Source organism: Leptodactylus fuscus, chromosome 6 (assembly GCF_031893055.1).
Source record: "Leptodactylus fuscus isolate aLepFus1 chromosome 6, aLepFus1.hap2, whole genome shotgun sequence".
NCBI lineage: Eukaryota > Metazoa > Chordata > Amphibia > Anura > Leptodactylidae > Leptodactylus > Leptodactylus fuscus.
Window position 1 is genome coordinate 50,958,418 of NC_134270.1, and position 14,035 is coordinate 50,972,452.

Genomic DNA, 14,035 nt, shown 5'->3' on the forward strand with positions numbered 1-14,035 from the left:
TCTTTGCGATTAATTAAGTCTGATAATGTAGACGAGTTTACAGCGCTGGATACAAATGTAACACAGCTAACTAATGCTCAGTATTTCGGGCTGGTACATTACTTACACCACCATAAAAATGTTGGCATTAAATGTCTATGCCATGTAGTGCCCACCACTAGTGTTCTAAAGGGAGTCTGTCACCAGAACCCAGCATATCAACCCAGTCCTGCAGATAGGTAGGTTAGGGTCACCAGAACCCAGCATATCAACCGAGTCCTGCAGATAGATAGGTTAGGATCACCAGATCCCAGCATATCAACCCAGCCCCGCAGATAGATAGGTTAGGGTCACCAGAACCCAACATATCAACCCACTCCTGCAGATAGATAGGTTAGGCTCACCAGATCCCAGCATATCACCCCAGCCCCGCAGATAGATAGGTTAGGGTCACCAGAACCCAACATATCAACCCAGCCCTGCAGATAGATAGGTTAGGGTCACCTGAATCAAACGGTGTTTTCTCATTATGAATCGGTGCCTCCATTCCCAAGATATGGTCATTGTGTCTATATGCAAATAACCATTATCATTGCTCCAAAGAGGTAAGTGGCAATGCCCTCATTGCTCCAAGGAGCTCATTTGTATACTGATATACAATTGGCGATATGTCAGCAACAGTGGCAGTGATTCACAGGGTAAAAATACAGTTTGGTGCAACTTTTCCATCCCTTTTTAATATAAAATCCAAAACATTAAGTGTCTAGACACAGAAGAATGTTATACATCTGTCTTGTAAGATGCCCTTTATACAATCTATGGGCTCATACTATGAATACTATTTTATACAGAAGAAATAAATCACTGGCCCTTCCTTGTACTGCACAGACACGATGGGTCCCGAAGGGCACCTTATTTAATGCACCTTTTTGGCGCACGAGTGTGATGTTGGCCGTCGCAAAACATTTCTTTGCAGTTATTTTTTAAATGAACATCTGCCAAAATAGCCCATTTTGGCTTGTTAGCTCACATGAATGGCCAGCTTGAGGGGTCATATCACACTGCCACCTATAGGTATATTCTATGATAACTCTAATGGGGATATCCACTTGCTAAACTCCATGTAGCAATATTGTCTTCCCCACAGGCACTAAATTCATCAAAGTGCATCAATGCTGATGATGAAAGTCAATTAAATAACAATTAAAACTAATGAAAGGAAATAAACCTGCACACAAAAGCTTATTACACTGCAGCAGCAACAATCTACAACATGAACACTGTAGTAGACACAAAGGATTTCCCTAGCAACTCTTATGTAATGCCTATGAATGCTGTAAATGACATGGCCTAGGTTCCCACGTCACCTGTCAGCATAGCATGTCTCATAACTCCTGACTATGGTATCCTAACACCATGTATATGAGCCCTTAGCGCACTATAGGCGCCACAGTAATGGTTCTAGCAATGGCAATAGTTGCAGTGGTTCATCAGGTTATACCAAGTTTTTATAAATACTCCAAAGACACCTATCTGACCTGGGAAAGCTTGGTGGTGCCATTATAGTCCAGCAGGAGAGGCAGCCAAGTTTTCCAGACTGCTTATAGGCGAATATTAAAGCATAGTATAATAGCTCTTTGTGGTTGAAGTCCGAAACCTTTGGAAAATTCGGATTGAATATGTAACTGACTTATCAAAGTGTGGGGGACAAAAAAGGGCCGTATATTGTATGAGGGCCAAAAATAAGAGGGCAATATTATGTGTTTGGGGCTAAAAAGGAACAATATACTGTGTGGGAGTCAGTAAAGAAAACAATATACTGCAGGGGGCTAGTAAAGAGGGAAATATACTGTAGGAGTCAGTAAAGGGGGCAATATACTGTGAAGGGACTAGTATAGGGGGCATGCTATGAGTAAGTATCAACAGTCTTGAAATGCCTAAGAAACTTTTTATCTCTTTATGACATAATTTTATGGTATCCATTTTTTGTAGTAAAAGTTACGTTTTATATACATCCTTTCCTCTGGTGCAGGAAATTTTTATTTTTATTTTTACATGTTGGGGAGAGGCAACATACTGTGTGTGAACTACTAAAAGGGGGAAAATTCATGTGAGGGGTGGTAAAGAGGTGTCATAATATTTGGGGACCGATAAATGGGACACTACACTATGTGGGGGCCAAATAAGTGGATTTTTTGATCTGCAAAGGGAGGGGTGTGGCCTACAATTTAAATTAGGGGGGCCCCATCATGGAACCAAAGATCAGGTTGGTATTTGTGGGGGGAAGCTTTCTATAGATTGCTTCAGGCAGCAGAAAGGCTAGGTTTACTCCTGAACTAACTACAGATCTTTTATGCTCAAATTCTTTTCATGTAATCCCAGAAAGACTTGATTATATTGAGGTCAGGATTCCTCCTCCCTTATTTTTCAGGCTAAGGTCCCACATCGCAGAAAAGCTGATTCTTTTGTTGTAGATTTTGCTAGAACTGGATTGAGCATAAGGGAGAAATATAAGGGTAAATTCACACAGGGTTTTTTGGGCAGGATTTTGAGGCCGTATCCACCTCCTGACCAAAAAGATGGCTCCCATTGAAATCAATGGGAGCTGGTCAGTTCTTTTTTTCTGGGAGCCGTTTGTTCCGGCTCCTGGAAAAAGAAGCAACATGCTCATTCTTTAGCGACATCCCCCTGAAGACACTCCCTCCCGACTAGGCCTAATCCGGAGCGGAGTGTGCGACTGGATGCCGATGCACTGCACCGGCATCCAGTCGCAGCTACCCGTATTTTGGACCGGAACCGGAGGCGGCGTGAAGAATGAACAGAATGAAAAAGCTCTTGAGTGGCTCCCATTGATTTCAATGGGAGTCGTCTTTTTGGTCAGGGTTTTGAGGCATGTACGGCCTCATAACCCTGACCAAAAAACCCCGTGTGAACTTACCCTAAAACTTTTGCATATCACTGAATACATTTTTTAAACAAGAAATAAAACCTAATTTAAAATAAATATGTGAATAAATATAAACATAGTAAAAACAATAATAAAAAAATTACCATTCAGTAACACATAAATGATTTTAGAGGCAAAAACCTGCAAGAAAAAATTGTTCAGGTGTTCTGAAACCAACAAGTTTCCAGGCAAAATGACCCGGCATATTCCCCACATAGAGAATGAATAGAACATTCCATGTAGATATTTCATGAATGGCACAATAATACTGTAGATGAACATGGTATTGGTAAACAGAACCCTCGGACGGCTCTCCCGCAGTCCAGCTTATCAGTTGTTGACAACAAGGCGCTTCAACAAGTGCCAGCTAGTCGGGAGGCATTAAATCATCAATTTCACATTTTACAGTGGAGGTGTTGTTCAGTAGATAGAAAACAGGTCAGTCTGAACTCTCTCTATGAGGCTTTGGCCATTCTAAGCAACTGGTAAGAAGAGATGTTTTTGTGCCAGACTTTAGAATAAGCCCATTTCTAACAGAATAACCTCTATTAAAAACTCACTGAAACTACACCTCTAGCCTGCAGCTGTCAAGGCATGCTGGGAGTTGTAGCTTCACTGTTTGGTGACTCCTGGACTAGTAAATAGGGGTGGACGAGCAATGAACTGCATCCAGTAGATCAGCATACAGCTAGCACATCAACCAGGAGTCAGTGATTAGAGATGAGCGAACAGTAAAATGTTCGAGGTTCAATATTCGTTTTGAGTAGCCCCTCAATATTCGACTACTCGAATCGAATATCGAACCCTATTATAGTCTATGGGGGGAAAATGCTCGTTTCAGGGGTACGCAACATTCGATCAAATTATACTTACCAAGTCTACGAGTGAGGGTCAGGCTGGATCCTCTGAGAAGTCTTCTCCTTGCAGCGTCCCCGCAGCGTCTTCCGGCTCTTCATTCACTCTGCCAGGCATCGAGCCTGGGCAGAGCCGACTGCGCATGCCCGCACTACAAGCGGACATGCGCAGTCGGCTCTGCCCAGGCCCGATGCCTGGCAGAGTGAATTCAGAGCCGGAAGACGCCGCACGGAGAAGACTTCTAAAGCTAGGAGAAGAACCAGCGTTGATTGGCCGACTGTATAGCATTCGGCCAATCAATGCTGGTTCTGCATCGAACTTTTACATTCGAACAGCGAGTGGTACTCGATCGAGTACGAGTATTTCGAATACCGTAGTATTCAATCGAATACCTACTCGATCGAGTACTACTCGCTCATCTCTATCAGTGATATCACTGTATGTGAGATATTCAGCCAATCAGAACATCATGATCGGTCCCATTACAACTGTACACATAGACAACACAGATGAACTTCCCATGGCAAAAACTGAAAATGGGGGCCTATCAGTTTGTTTTAAACCATCAGACACCCCAGATCTTGGTACTTTGCTTATTGTTATTGTGGTATAGAGACCCTGTATGGTTCACACTGCATATAGCAAAGGTTATGGAGACAGGTATCTTAACCTAGTAGATCCTTTATAAGCCACAGAGGTTGTCTCTTATTAGGGTGCTGTCTACATCACTGTTATGAAGGCAATTTAGCTGTCAGTGTTAGGACATTGTGGCATCTTCGGTTGTTGAGGTGCTGTCCATGGCACCTGTTCTATAGTATTGTATCTCTCATTGCAGGAGGTACAGTGGCTAGTGGGGACATTGTGGCTAGCATGGCTATGGAGTCATTTTAAATTCACTATGGTGGTTTTTGGTATAGGTTAATGTGACAGCTACTATTAATGGATTGTCATGGTTGGCATGGTCGGCATGGTCCTCGGCCCATTGTGGCTTCCTCTGTTTCGGAGAGGATATTTACTAGGAGGTGATCTTCCAAATGTGATCGATCTATTCGATAAAACCACTAAATACCTTCACAATTTGCTACAGGAGTGACATCTCTGCAGTCTATGAAATATCGGATACCAGGTCCTTACAGACTGGGTATGTTAGTCCCTACTGCCAAGGACACTGGAGAAGGCAGGTGGCAGCGACTGACGCTTCTCCTGCTGATTCTTGGACAAGTACCAACCTCATGTAGTGCCAGGTTGATATTGACTAAATGTGACACTGGTGTGCCCAACAGGGTACAGTCACCACTGTTTATGTGTCAATCTAAATGCCATGGAGAAAACATCAGGCAAATGGTGCCCTCAGGTCATACCAGCTGGCAAGTGATCACAATGCATTTCAATCTCCTTTCTTGTCTATATTAAAGTTTACGTGTCATACACCGAGGCAGCCATTTTGTAAATGGCACAGTGTTTTGAATATCCTACAGTGCCCTGAGGACATATACAAATGAAAGGGAAGTGCAGAGGGAGGACAAGTTAGAAGTTATATGTATTGGTGATATTTTTTGCATAGCCTGTTTAAAAGTTTTTTTTTCCCTATATAATAGTCCATGACCTGTTTATAGAGTTCAGGCGAGTAGCTGGCATTCTCTTGATCATTTTAATGGGGGTACCTTTTTCAGGACCCTTATCTATTGATCAACACAGAGAACATCTACAGAGAGCATGTCTCTCCATGGCATGATATTTGAATTCAGTGAACACCATGTAATGCTTCATTGTTCCTGTGGGGGCGCTACAGGAAAACTGAACAGTTGACGCTAGATGGCTCCTGATTGCTGAGTGTCTGATCGGCTGATCAATGGGCTGCTCTTCTTACATCAAGGGATATGTCTAAAGCAGAAAAACCCTAAGGCTGAGTTCACACATAGGATTTTGAGGCGGAATCGGCCTCCAAATCCTGACAAAAAAAAAATGGCTTTGAATTGAAATCAATGGGAGCGGGTCAGTTCTTTTTTCCGGGAGCCAGAACAAACGTCTCCCAGAAAAAAGAACTGACCAGCTCCCATTGATTTCAATTCAAAGCTGTTGTTTTTTTTTTTGTCAGGATTTGGAGGCCGAAGCGACATGCTCATTCTTCAGGCAGCTTCGCCTCGCGACATCCACCTGAAGACACTCCCCTCCTCCCAACTAGGCCCTTTCATTTGGGCCTAATCCGGATCAGAGTGCCATGACTGGATGCCGGTGCACTGCACTGGCATCCAGTCGTGGTTACTAGAGATGAGCAAACACTATTCGAAACAGCCGTTCCAAATAGCATGCTCCCGTAGAAATGAATGGACATAGCCGGCACGCGGGGGGTTAAGCGATCGGCCGCCGGCAAAGTCTGCATGCCGCCTGCTTCCATTCATTTCTATGGGAGCGTGCTATTCGGAACGGCTGTTTCGAATAATGTTTGCTCATCTCTAGCGGTTACCTATCTTTTAGACCGGAACCTGAGTCGGCCTTCCCGTCAAATACCAGTCCAAAATACCCCTTGTGAACCCGGCCTAAAAGCTTTCCTTTAGGTCAGCCGATATAAAGGGAAGGTGTTCTGATAACAGGTTCTATCATTGAGCTGTATTGTCATGGATACACGAAAAAAAATTGAAAAGAACAAGTTCCAGCTGAATTATAATTAAAATGAAAGAGCAATTGGAAAAAAAAAATATTCCTATATCAATCGCTAACATTTTGGACAGAAATAATTGAGAGAAGCTTGTGTTTCTGACAGATAAATTACTCGGCTCCTGCCCATAACCCTCCGCTTGTCCCACAGGATAGAACCAAATTTCACAGTGAGATGACTAATAGAGCACTATCGTCTGAACAGAATATATCAAAGCAACGCAACAAACTACACACTCATTATAAAGCTTTAATCCATGTCCTCAGCAGACGAGGCACAGAGAAGCCGCTCACAGGACCAAATGGCACAGTTCTCAGTAAAAACATGGGCAAAATTTCACTATTTTTTATGTTTTGTTTTTTCTTATTATTTTATATACTTTTTTCAGCATCCTTATTTTTTTATGTTTTATACAGTCCACTATTTTACCCGTTGCTTTACTCGTCTAAACACACCTATAGCGTAGCATTAGTAGCGCTGTTTTATGACGGATGAGCATCTGCCAGACAACACCAGATAACATACCCCCTTCCTTCCCTTATCTAAGGCTCACATCACAATAGTAGCACGGTTTCCATTTATATTGGAAGCGAAGACAATCCAAACAGGTCTTTATATTTTTCTCACCTCATATTGCTGTGTTCTTATTATCAAAAATAACAGACCCCACAAAGACTTATAATGCACGTGAATGAATGGAGCCTACATTAAACCATAAATCTGCCCAATCCTCACCAATGGTGTTAGCTTTGTCATGTTTTTCAAAAACATATCTGCAAAAATGTATCTCATGAGAAATATTATTCACTGGTGTTGAACAAAAAGGGCCAGTATGGGTAACACGGTGGCTCAGTAGTTAGCACTGTAGTCTTGCAGCACTGGAGTCCTGGGTTTGAATCCTGCCAAGGACAACATCTGCAAGGAGTTTGTATGTTCTCTCCATGTTTGAGTGGATTTCCTCCCGTACTCCAAAGACATACTGAAAAAATCATTTCTAAAAAAAAGGATGGCCAGACTGGTCAAGTAGAACGGTCTATAAAACAATCGACCTATTTCTGCCTGTGCTTATGTCCACACGGGACAACTCTGCAACTTATTTTTTCTCAGGGTATCTGTTATCTCCCAACTTTCAGAGCACAGAAAGAGGGGGGGGGAAATCTGTAGTGCATGTGTACATAATGTTTCCAACTCCTTCCATAGCCCTTTGGCTCCTCCCATTTCCACCCAACCAGTCTGTGCAGTATGAGGGTACAATGGCACCATTGTCCACCTTTGGGTCCCCACACAGTAGAAGGTACACAGTACAATGACCACCTTGTGGCATTCACACAGTATAATGTCCCCTTGTAGCCCCATAAAGTATAATACTCCCTCCTTGTGGCCCCTACACCGTTTAATATTCCCTCTTTGTGACCCTCAAACACTAAAATGCTTCCTCATTGTGACCCCCAAATTATAATCCCCCTTATTGAAGGTCCCACACTGTAATGTCCCATTCTTGTGCCCCCCCCCCCACACACACACACTATAATGTGCCCTTCTTGTTGACCCCACAGTAAAATGCACAAAAGGGGGAAAAAAGTAACACCTTTCCCCACTCCCCTGGAGTTCACTGCAGTGTTTGATGCATAAATTAACATGCTACAGGTTTGCATCTCTCAGGACAGGTCAATAACGCTCCAAGTTTTTAGAGCAGCATGTGGATGAGATTTTGTTAAATGTCATCTGCTCTTGTGGTACTCTACATGACAGCGGCTTAGCTTTCAGCAATTCTGCTCCAGATAACCTACTGAAACTATGTCCCTTATGAACCCAGCCACTGAGGCTATTATATGTGCAGATCTGGAGACTCGCGGAGACATTACATTGTCTGCAGGCTACTTTACTCCTTCTTAATACCTCAGATAACAATGGTGGATTAGCGGAGGAGGGTAGTATTAAAAATGTCTGCCATAATGACACTGCTGCCTATAGACTAATGTTATGTGGGTGTAATATATGACTAATAGGTGAAAAACTGTAATATATAAGGACACAGCTATGATCAATGACTAGCATGCAGTGGCGGCACCGTCTACCGATGAGCTTGTGCTTATATATGGTAGCCAGTCTGAAAAAACAGAGTCAAGGGGGGAAACCAGGTAGCCAGTCTGAAAAAACAGAGTCAAGGGGGGAAACCAGGTAGCCAGTCTGAAAAAACAGAGTCAAGGGGGGAAACCAGGTAGCCAGTCTGAAAAAACAGAGTCAAGGGGGGAAACCAAGAACTCCAATGACTACCACTAGTCATTGGAGTTCTTGGTTTCCCCCTTGACTCTGTTTTTTCAGACTGGCTACCTGGTTTCCCCCCTTGACTCTGTTTTTTCAGACTGGCTACCATATATAAGCACAAGCTCATCAGTAAGTCAGTACATGGAGAGCGACATAGCTCACAGCGCATAACACTGGCAAGACAAATGGTCAGTAGATAAAGCTGGTGGCGGCAGTCCGGGCATGTGCCCTGGGTGCCAGTTGTTGGGTGAGGTGACATCAAACCTCTCGTACCTCCATTATTTGCATACAAAGTAAGGGCTAGTTCACACAGTGTTGGTGACGGCATATTTTGGTCCTGATATTGACGCAGGAAACCGCGTCAGAATAGGACCAAAATGCGACTGTCACTGTATCCTGCTCCGGAGTAGGCCCAAATGAAAGGGCCTAATCCAGAGGGTGCTGTCACAAGGTGTACGCCGGGGCTGAATCAGTCGCGGAATCCGCCTGAAGAAAGGGCAGCTTGCTTCTTTTTTCTGTGAGCGGGAACATACCGCTCACGGAAAAAAGGAAGCTAGCGGTCTACATAGACCTCTATTGTGAGGGGGCGGATTCTGAGGTGGATTCAGAGTTAAAATCCACCCCCTCTTGCCTCGTGTGAACGAACCCTAAGGGCAGTGAACTGAACCCCTGCCCAAGTGAGCCTAGCTACAGCTCTGGTAGATGTAAAGTAACAGTAATTGTGGCCCCTTGTACGTAACGTCATTCATGATGTCTCACACAATGACCTAAGGATGTCATATGAACTGGACAATTCTGCAGATACAGGGACAGTATCTTACAAACTTTCTAAGTTTCTTAAATTTAGTTAATTAGCTGTTACATTTCTGGTGTAGGAAAACCCCTTAAGGTTTAGAAATGAGGGAGCAAGGAAAATTGTCTACAGTATTTCTGAATTGCAGCCAGAATGGTTATCGTGAAGTATGTAGCATAGGTTTACCTGTATTCATCAAGGCCCATGAGCTTAAAGTTACAACATTATTGATGTTCTCGTGTGATATAAGTCTCAGTGGGCCCCATAAGGGACTAGGGCCCATGTATGGCTTCTCCTTTGCCCATATTTGCACCCCACACATCTAAATGTATCCAGCAGTGAGACATGTCATTCAGACTCTCTTGCAGTGAGTGGCACTATCAATGACTGTCCTTTGTCCTGGACCTGCGCTATTCGCAAACGTGACCGGCTACAAGTCATTCTGCAGGATGTTATCACAAGGAAGCCCTAAGTGTGAAGTGTGTGGCGGTATGAGCACCAAAGGGCAGTACTACATGCAGATCACATGTCAAGTAACACAAGGAGCATGCATACTGCAAGCACTCACTGAGAAGGAGAATCCTATAGGTAGCTTCATATGATGAGAAGGAAATCACAGGGAAATTTAAATGGGAAATCCAGTCAGAAGTATTAAGTATTGGGCTGTAGACATGTGAGAAGATAACACTGGTGATAACTATTCACCTCAGACCACCACTGATATCCAGAATGAAGGAGCTCATAGAGGTTCCAACCCCTTTGGCACGGCTCAGAGATTTCTGTAACTGTAAATCTGACATAAACTTTATAACAATGTAAAGAGAGGACAAATAGTGTACCAGCGTCCATGAAAAGGACATGTGGGAAGAGGATTGTGAGAAGGACCCTCTGGGTCAGCTACTCTCATCTACCCAGCATCATTGCCATGTTTGGTGAGCCCACCAAAATAGCTTATATGACAATTACCCAATATTGCGCCAATGAACTGGATGTATGATTTAGTTATAGCAACAAAGGCCACATTGCTCCAAAATGATCCTATAGAGGATAAATACCTAATAAGTGGGGGTCTGATCACAGAGACCCCCACCGGTCCTGAGAAAATTCAGCCTGACTGCACAGTTTTGGGTGATTTCATGGCAGCTTCACCAAAGCCAAAACTACAATTTATAAATTAGACTCCCTGGAATCCCTGGAATCCCTGGATTTTAGAGAGAATCAACAATCTGCCTTTTGTGCCCATATAAAGGGCAGGTGTGTAACTAGGAGAGGGGGTACAGCTAGAGCATGAGCCCCGGGGAGCGCCAAGAGGCCACACTTTAAGGTATTCCAATGAAGAATAAGGCTCAGTTCACATCAGCGCTTGCACTCCATAAGGGGATTCCGTTCCCCTCTCCACGTGAAAAATGCGGAGAGAAAAGCACTGTAAGCACCTTTTCCAGCGGAAACCAAACTAAAACCACGTGGACCCCATTACAGTCTATGGGATCCGCGGGTTTCCTAAGGTAGCCACTTTTTTATATAGATTAGGTTTCCGTTTGGGGGATCCACAAGTGGACCTCCGAATGGAAACCCAAGTGCAGATGTGAACCTAGCCTAAGGGCAGTGGATTTAACCTTTGTTCTGATAACAGGTTTTCGGGTGTAGCAGAGCAGTATATGTCATTCAGGACAGCAATAACTGTGGTACATTAACCTGCAATGCTCTGAAATATCAACAAATTCAGCTCTGCTACATCAGATAAACTGAACTCATTGCATGTGCTGAGAGTATTAGCTGCACTGGTATGTTGTCATTGGGAACATTTCTATACCATCACAAATCCTGAATGTAAGCAAGAGGTAATCCAATCTCTGAAAGTGCCTAAGGTGAAGTTACATGCATCTGTCTATTACCTAGTAAAATATTCCACCTTCCCCACAGCTCAGGGGCTCAGGAGAATTCTCCGCTCACTACAAAGGATTCTTCTCCAAGAACTCGCCGCGCATTTTACTAGACAGAGAAGCTGTAACCATTGTTTCCAGCAAAAAGGAAATCATTTATCAAACAGCAGACAAGGTGTATCCAGCAGCAGGAGCACAATAAAGCACGCATCGCGCTTTAATATCATGCTGTCACACTGTAACTCTAAAGTCTGACCTGCAGATGTAGCAGAGCTGAATTTGCTATTGAACTTGCATTGATAGAGCATGGCCATAACTGTCTGACTAAAGGTAATGTAGCAGGTTTTACTGTAGTACTATGCAAAGTATAGATGTAGTAGAGCTGAATTTGTGATTTAAGCCACATCTGTTGTGATAAAGGTGATGCAGTAGATTTACCTGCAGGTCTACACAACAGTCGATGACTTAGGCTAGGTTCACACTAGAGTTTGGGGATTCCGTCCCCCATTCTGCTTAAAATATGTGGAGAGAAAAGTCCTACAAGCAGGAAACCTGTCGGACCCTATTATAGCCTATGGAGTCTGGGGGTTTCCATGGGTAACTGCTTTTTAAGAAGATGGGGTTTCCGTTTTTTGGGTGCCCAAGCGGACCCAAAGAATGGAAACTGAACACTAGTGTGAACCTAGCGTTAGTTTTAGCTGATCCTTGATACCTCAATGAATTAAAATAAGGCAATAGATATCACACAATATTTGATACAAAGGAGATAAACAATCATACTCCTTTTTTTTGTGATGTCTCACCTGCAGTCCTATAGGAAACCACAGATAATATATGTAATGTGATTTGTAATACATTGCAATATCAAGAGGACTTGTGCCAATTGGCAAACTCAGCTTTCCTACCCCAGTAGTTGCAATATCACAGGTACTTGCACCAAATGACAAACTCAGCACTACCACATGTGTAATATATTGAGATATCAAGATGACTTGTGCTAAATTATAGTCAGCTCCATTATGATATTAATATGATTTATGATGAATAACAAAGGTTTTTAGTTCAGCAACACATAGTTAGCTCTGCTATATCCTTAATCATTCTGATATCAAGATAGACTTGTTAACCACAAACTGAACTCTACTTAATCTATAGTTTAATGTGACATTGGATGACAGTATATGATGATGTATGGCAAATGACAAACTCATCTCTAATAAATCATGACAACATATGCTGGACAACAGACTGAGCTCTACAACCAACGTGATTCCAAGATGACTGTAGATAAATGACAAACACTTCTCCACTACATCTGTACACCATTGAGATCTGAAGCTGCTATGTCAGTCTATAAAATTAACACAACTGCATTTGTAATAAATTGTGGTTTCACCGTTCGCCGACCTGTGCTAAATTACGAGCTCAGCTCTGCTACATCTTCATTTAAAATGCAGCCTCCTTCCATAAAGCTACTTACATATAGGACTGCAGCCTGGTCCCATCTGTTGCTAGACACCTCTCAGCTGTATCGAACATCAGCAACAATCCCAGCATGTGTAGCGGTAGCAGAGCCGGGAGCCACTTTGTAGTAAATGAAGCCATTATTCCTAGATCTCCCTGGGTTCTTGGGGTGATGGGTTTCAGATTTCTTGAAGGGTTTGCAATCAGGTCACCGCCACATTATCTTCTACAGGACGGGACAGTTTCAGGCATCAGGGTCTTTGCCTCCATTGTAGTCTGTAAAGTTACAAGTTAGCACAATGAGCCCAGGCAGCTGTTTCTGATTGTTACATTAGATCCACAGGACTAAGGGGGGCTATTATTTTTTTAGGGAGTCCTTCCTGAAGGAGGTGGTGGTGGTAACAGCGGTGTGGATTTTGGAGATGTACAAGTTCTCCAGCTTCTCATTCCAATAAGCACAGTAGACCCCCCCCCCCCCCCTTCCCTTTACTCCAACAGGAGCCTGTAAGCAAGGAGAGGAGGGATTCTCCAGACAGGTCGCCTCCCTCTGGACAAATTACAAAAGATGTTCCCTTTTTACAGTCTTCTCCCCTTAGAATTGACTTCAATCAATGAAGAGATCTATTTACCTCTTGTAGAGGTTGGTGACACAGTCTCAGCCCCCCTTCCTCCTTAGCCTGGGTCTTGGCTCAGCCTCTGTGTCTCAGTTCTGCTTGTAGATAGACATGGAGGAAATGTTCTCGGTGGATTGTTTTATCCTTACGTGGAGCTCAGGATCTAGGGAGACGGTTCCCCAAGCTTCAGGCTTCTCTGTCCTACATTTGACTCTTTCCTGCCTCTCGGTTTGATTCACACACAGAGGAAATTCTTTGGATAGATTCTGCTGTTTTCTTGCTTCCACACCTTTATCTTTGTCATCTGGGGGGATTGCCCAATTACAGGGGGTGACAGGGGCAAAGCAGTCATAGCATGGATATGGTGGGACTTGTTGTTCTACATAAGCAGTGGAAGAAAATGTGCAGGCATAGGTTATAATGGAAGGGTCTGAAGGTACTTGTTAGGCTACAGATGGTCTAAAACTAGTGGAAGATGTAGCAGAGCTGAGTTTGTCATATAGCTGTGTTATGTGATATCAGGATGGGTCAACTGCTGTCTTCAATAGGACTGCAGGTAAACCCCACTCGGTT

At 43.4% G+C, this 14,035-nt stretch overlaps 1 protein-coding gene across 1 annotated transcript in view; it reads right to left on the reverse strand.

Annotated features, from left to right (window-relative positions):
• MEGF6 (multiple EGF like domains 6) overlaps positions 1-13,513 on the reverse strand; it is a 267,534-nt gene extending 254,021 nt beyond the window's left edge. Inside the window, exon 1 of the mRNA XM_075279921.1 lies at positions 12,865-13,513. Coding sequence (XP_075136022.1) covers positions 12,865-12,989 — 125 coding nt within the window. The 5' untranslated portion in view covers positions 12,990-13,513. The remainder of the gene's footprint in view (positions 1-12,864) is intronic.
• Between the last annotated feature and the right edge of the window lie 522 nt (positions 13,514-14,035).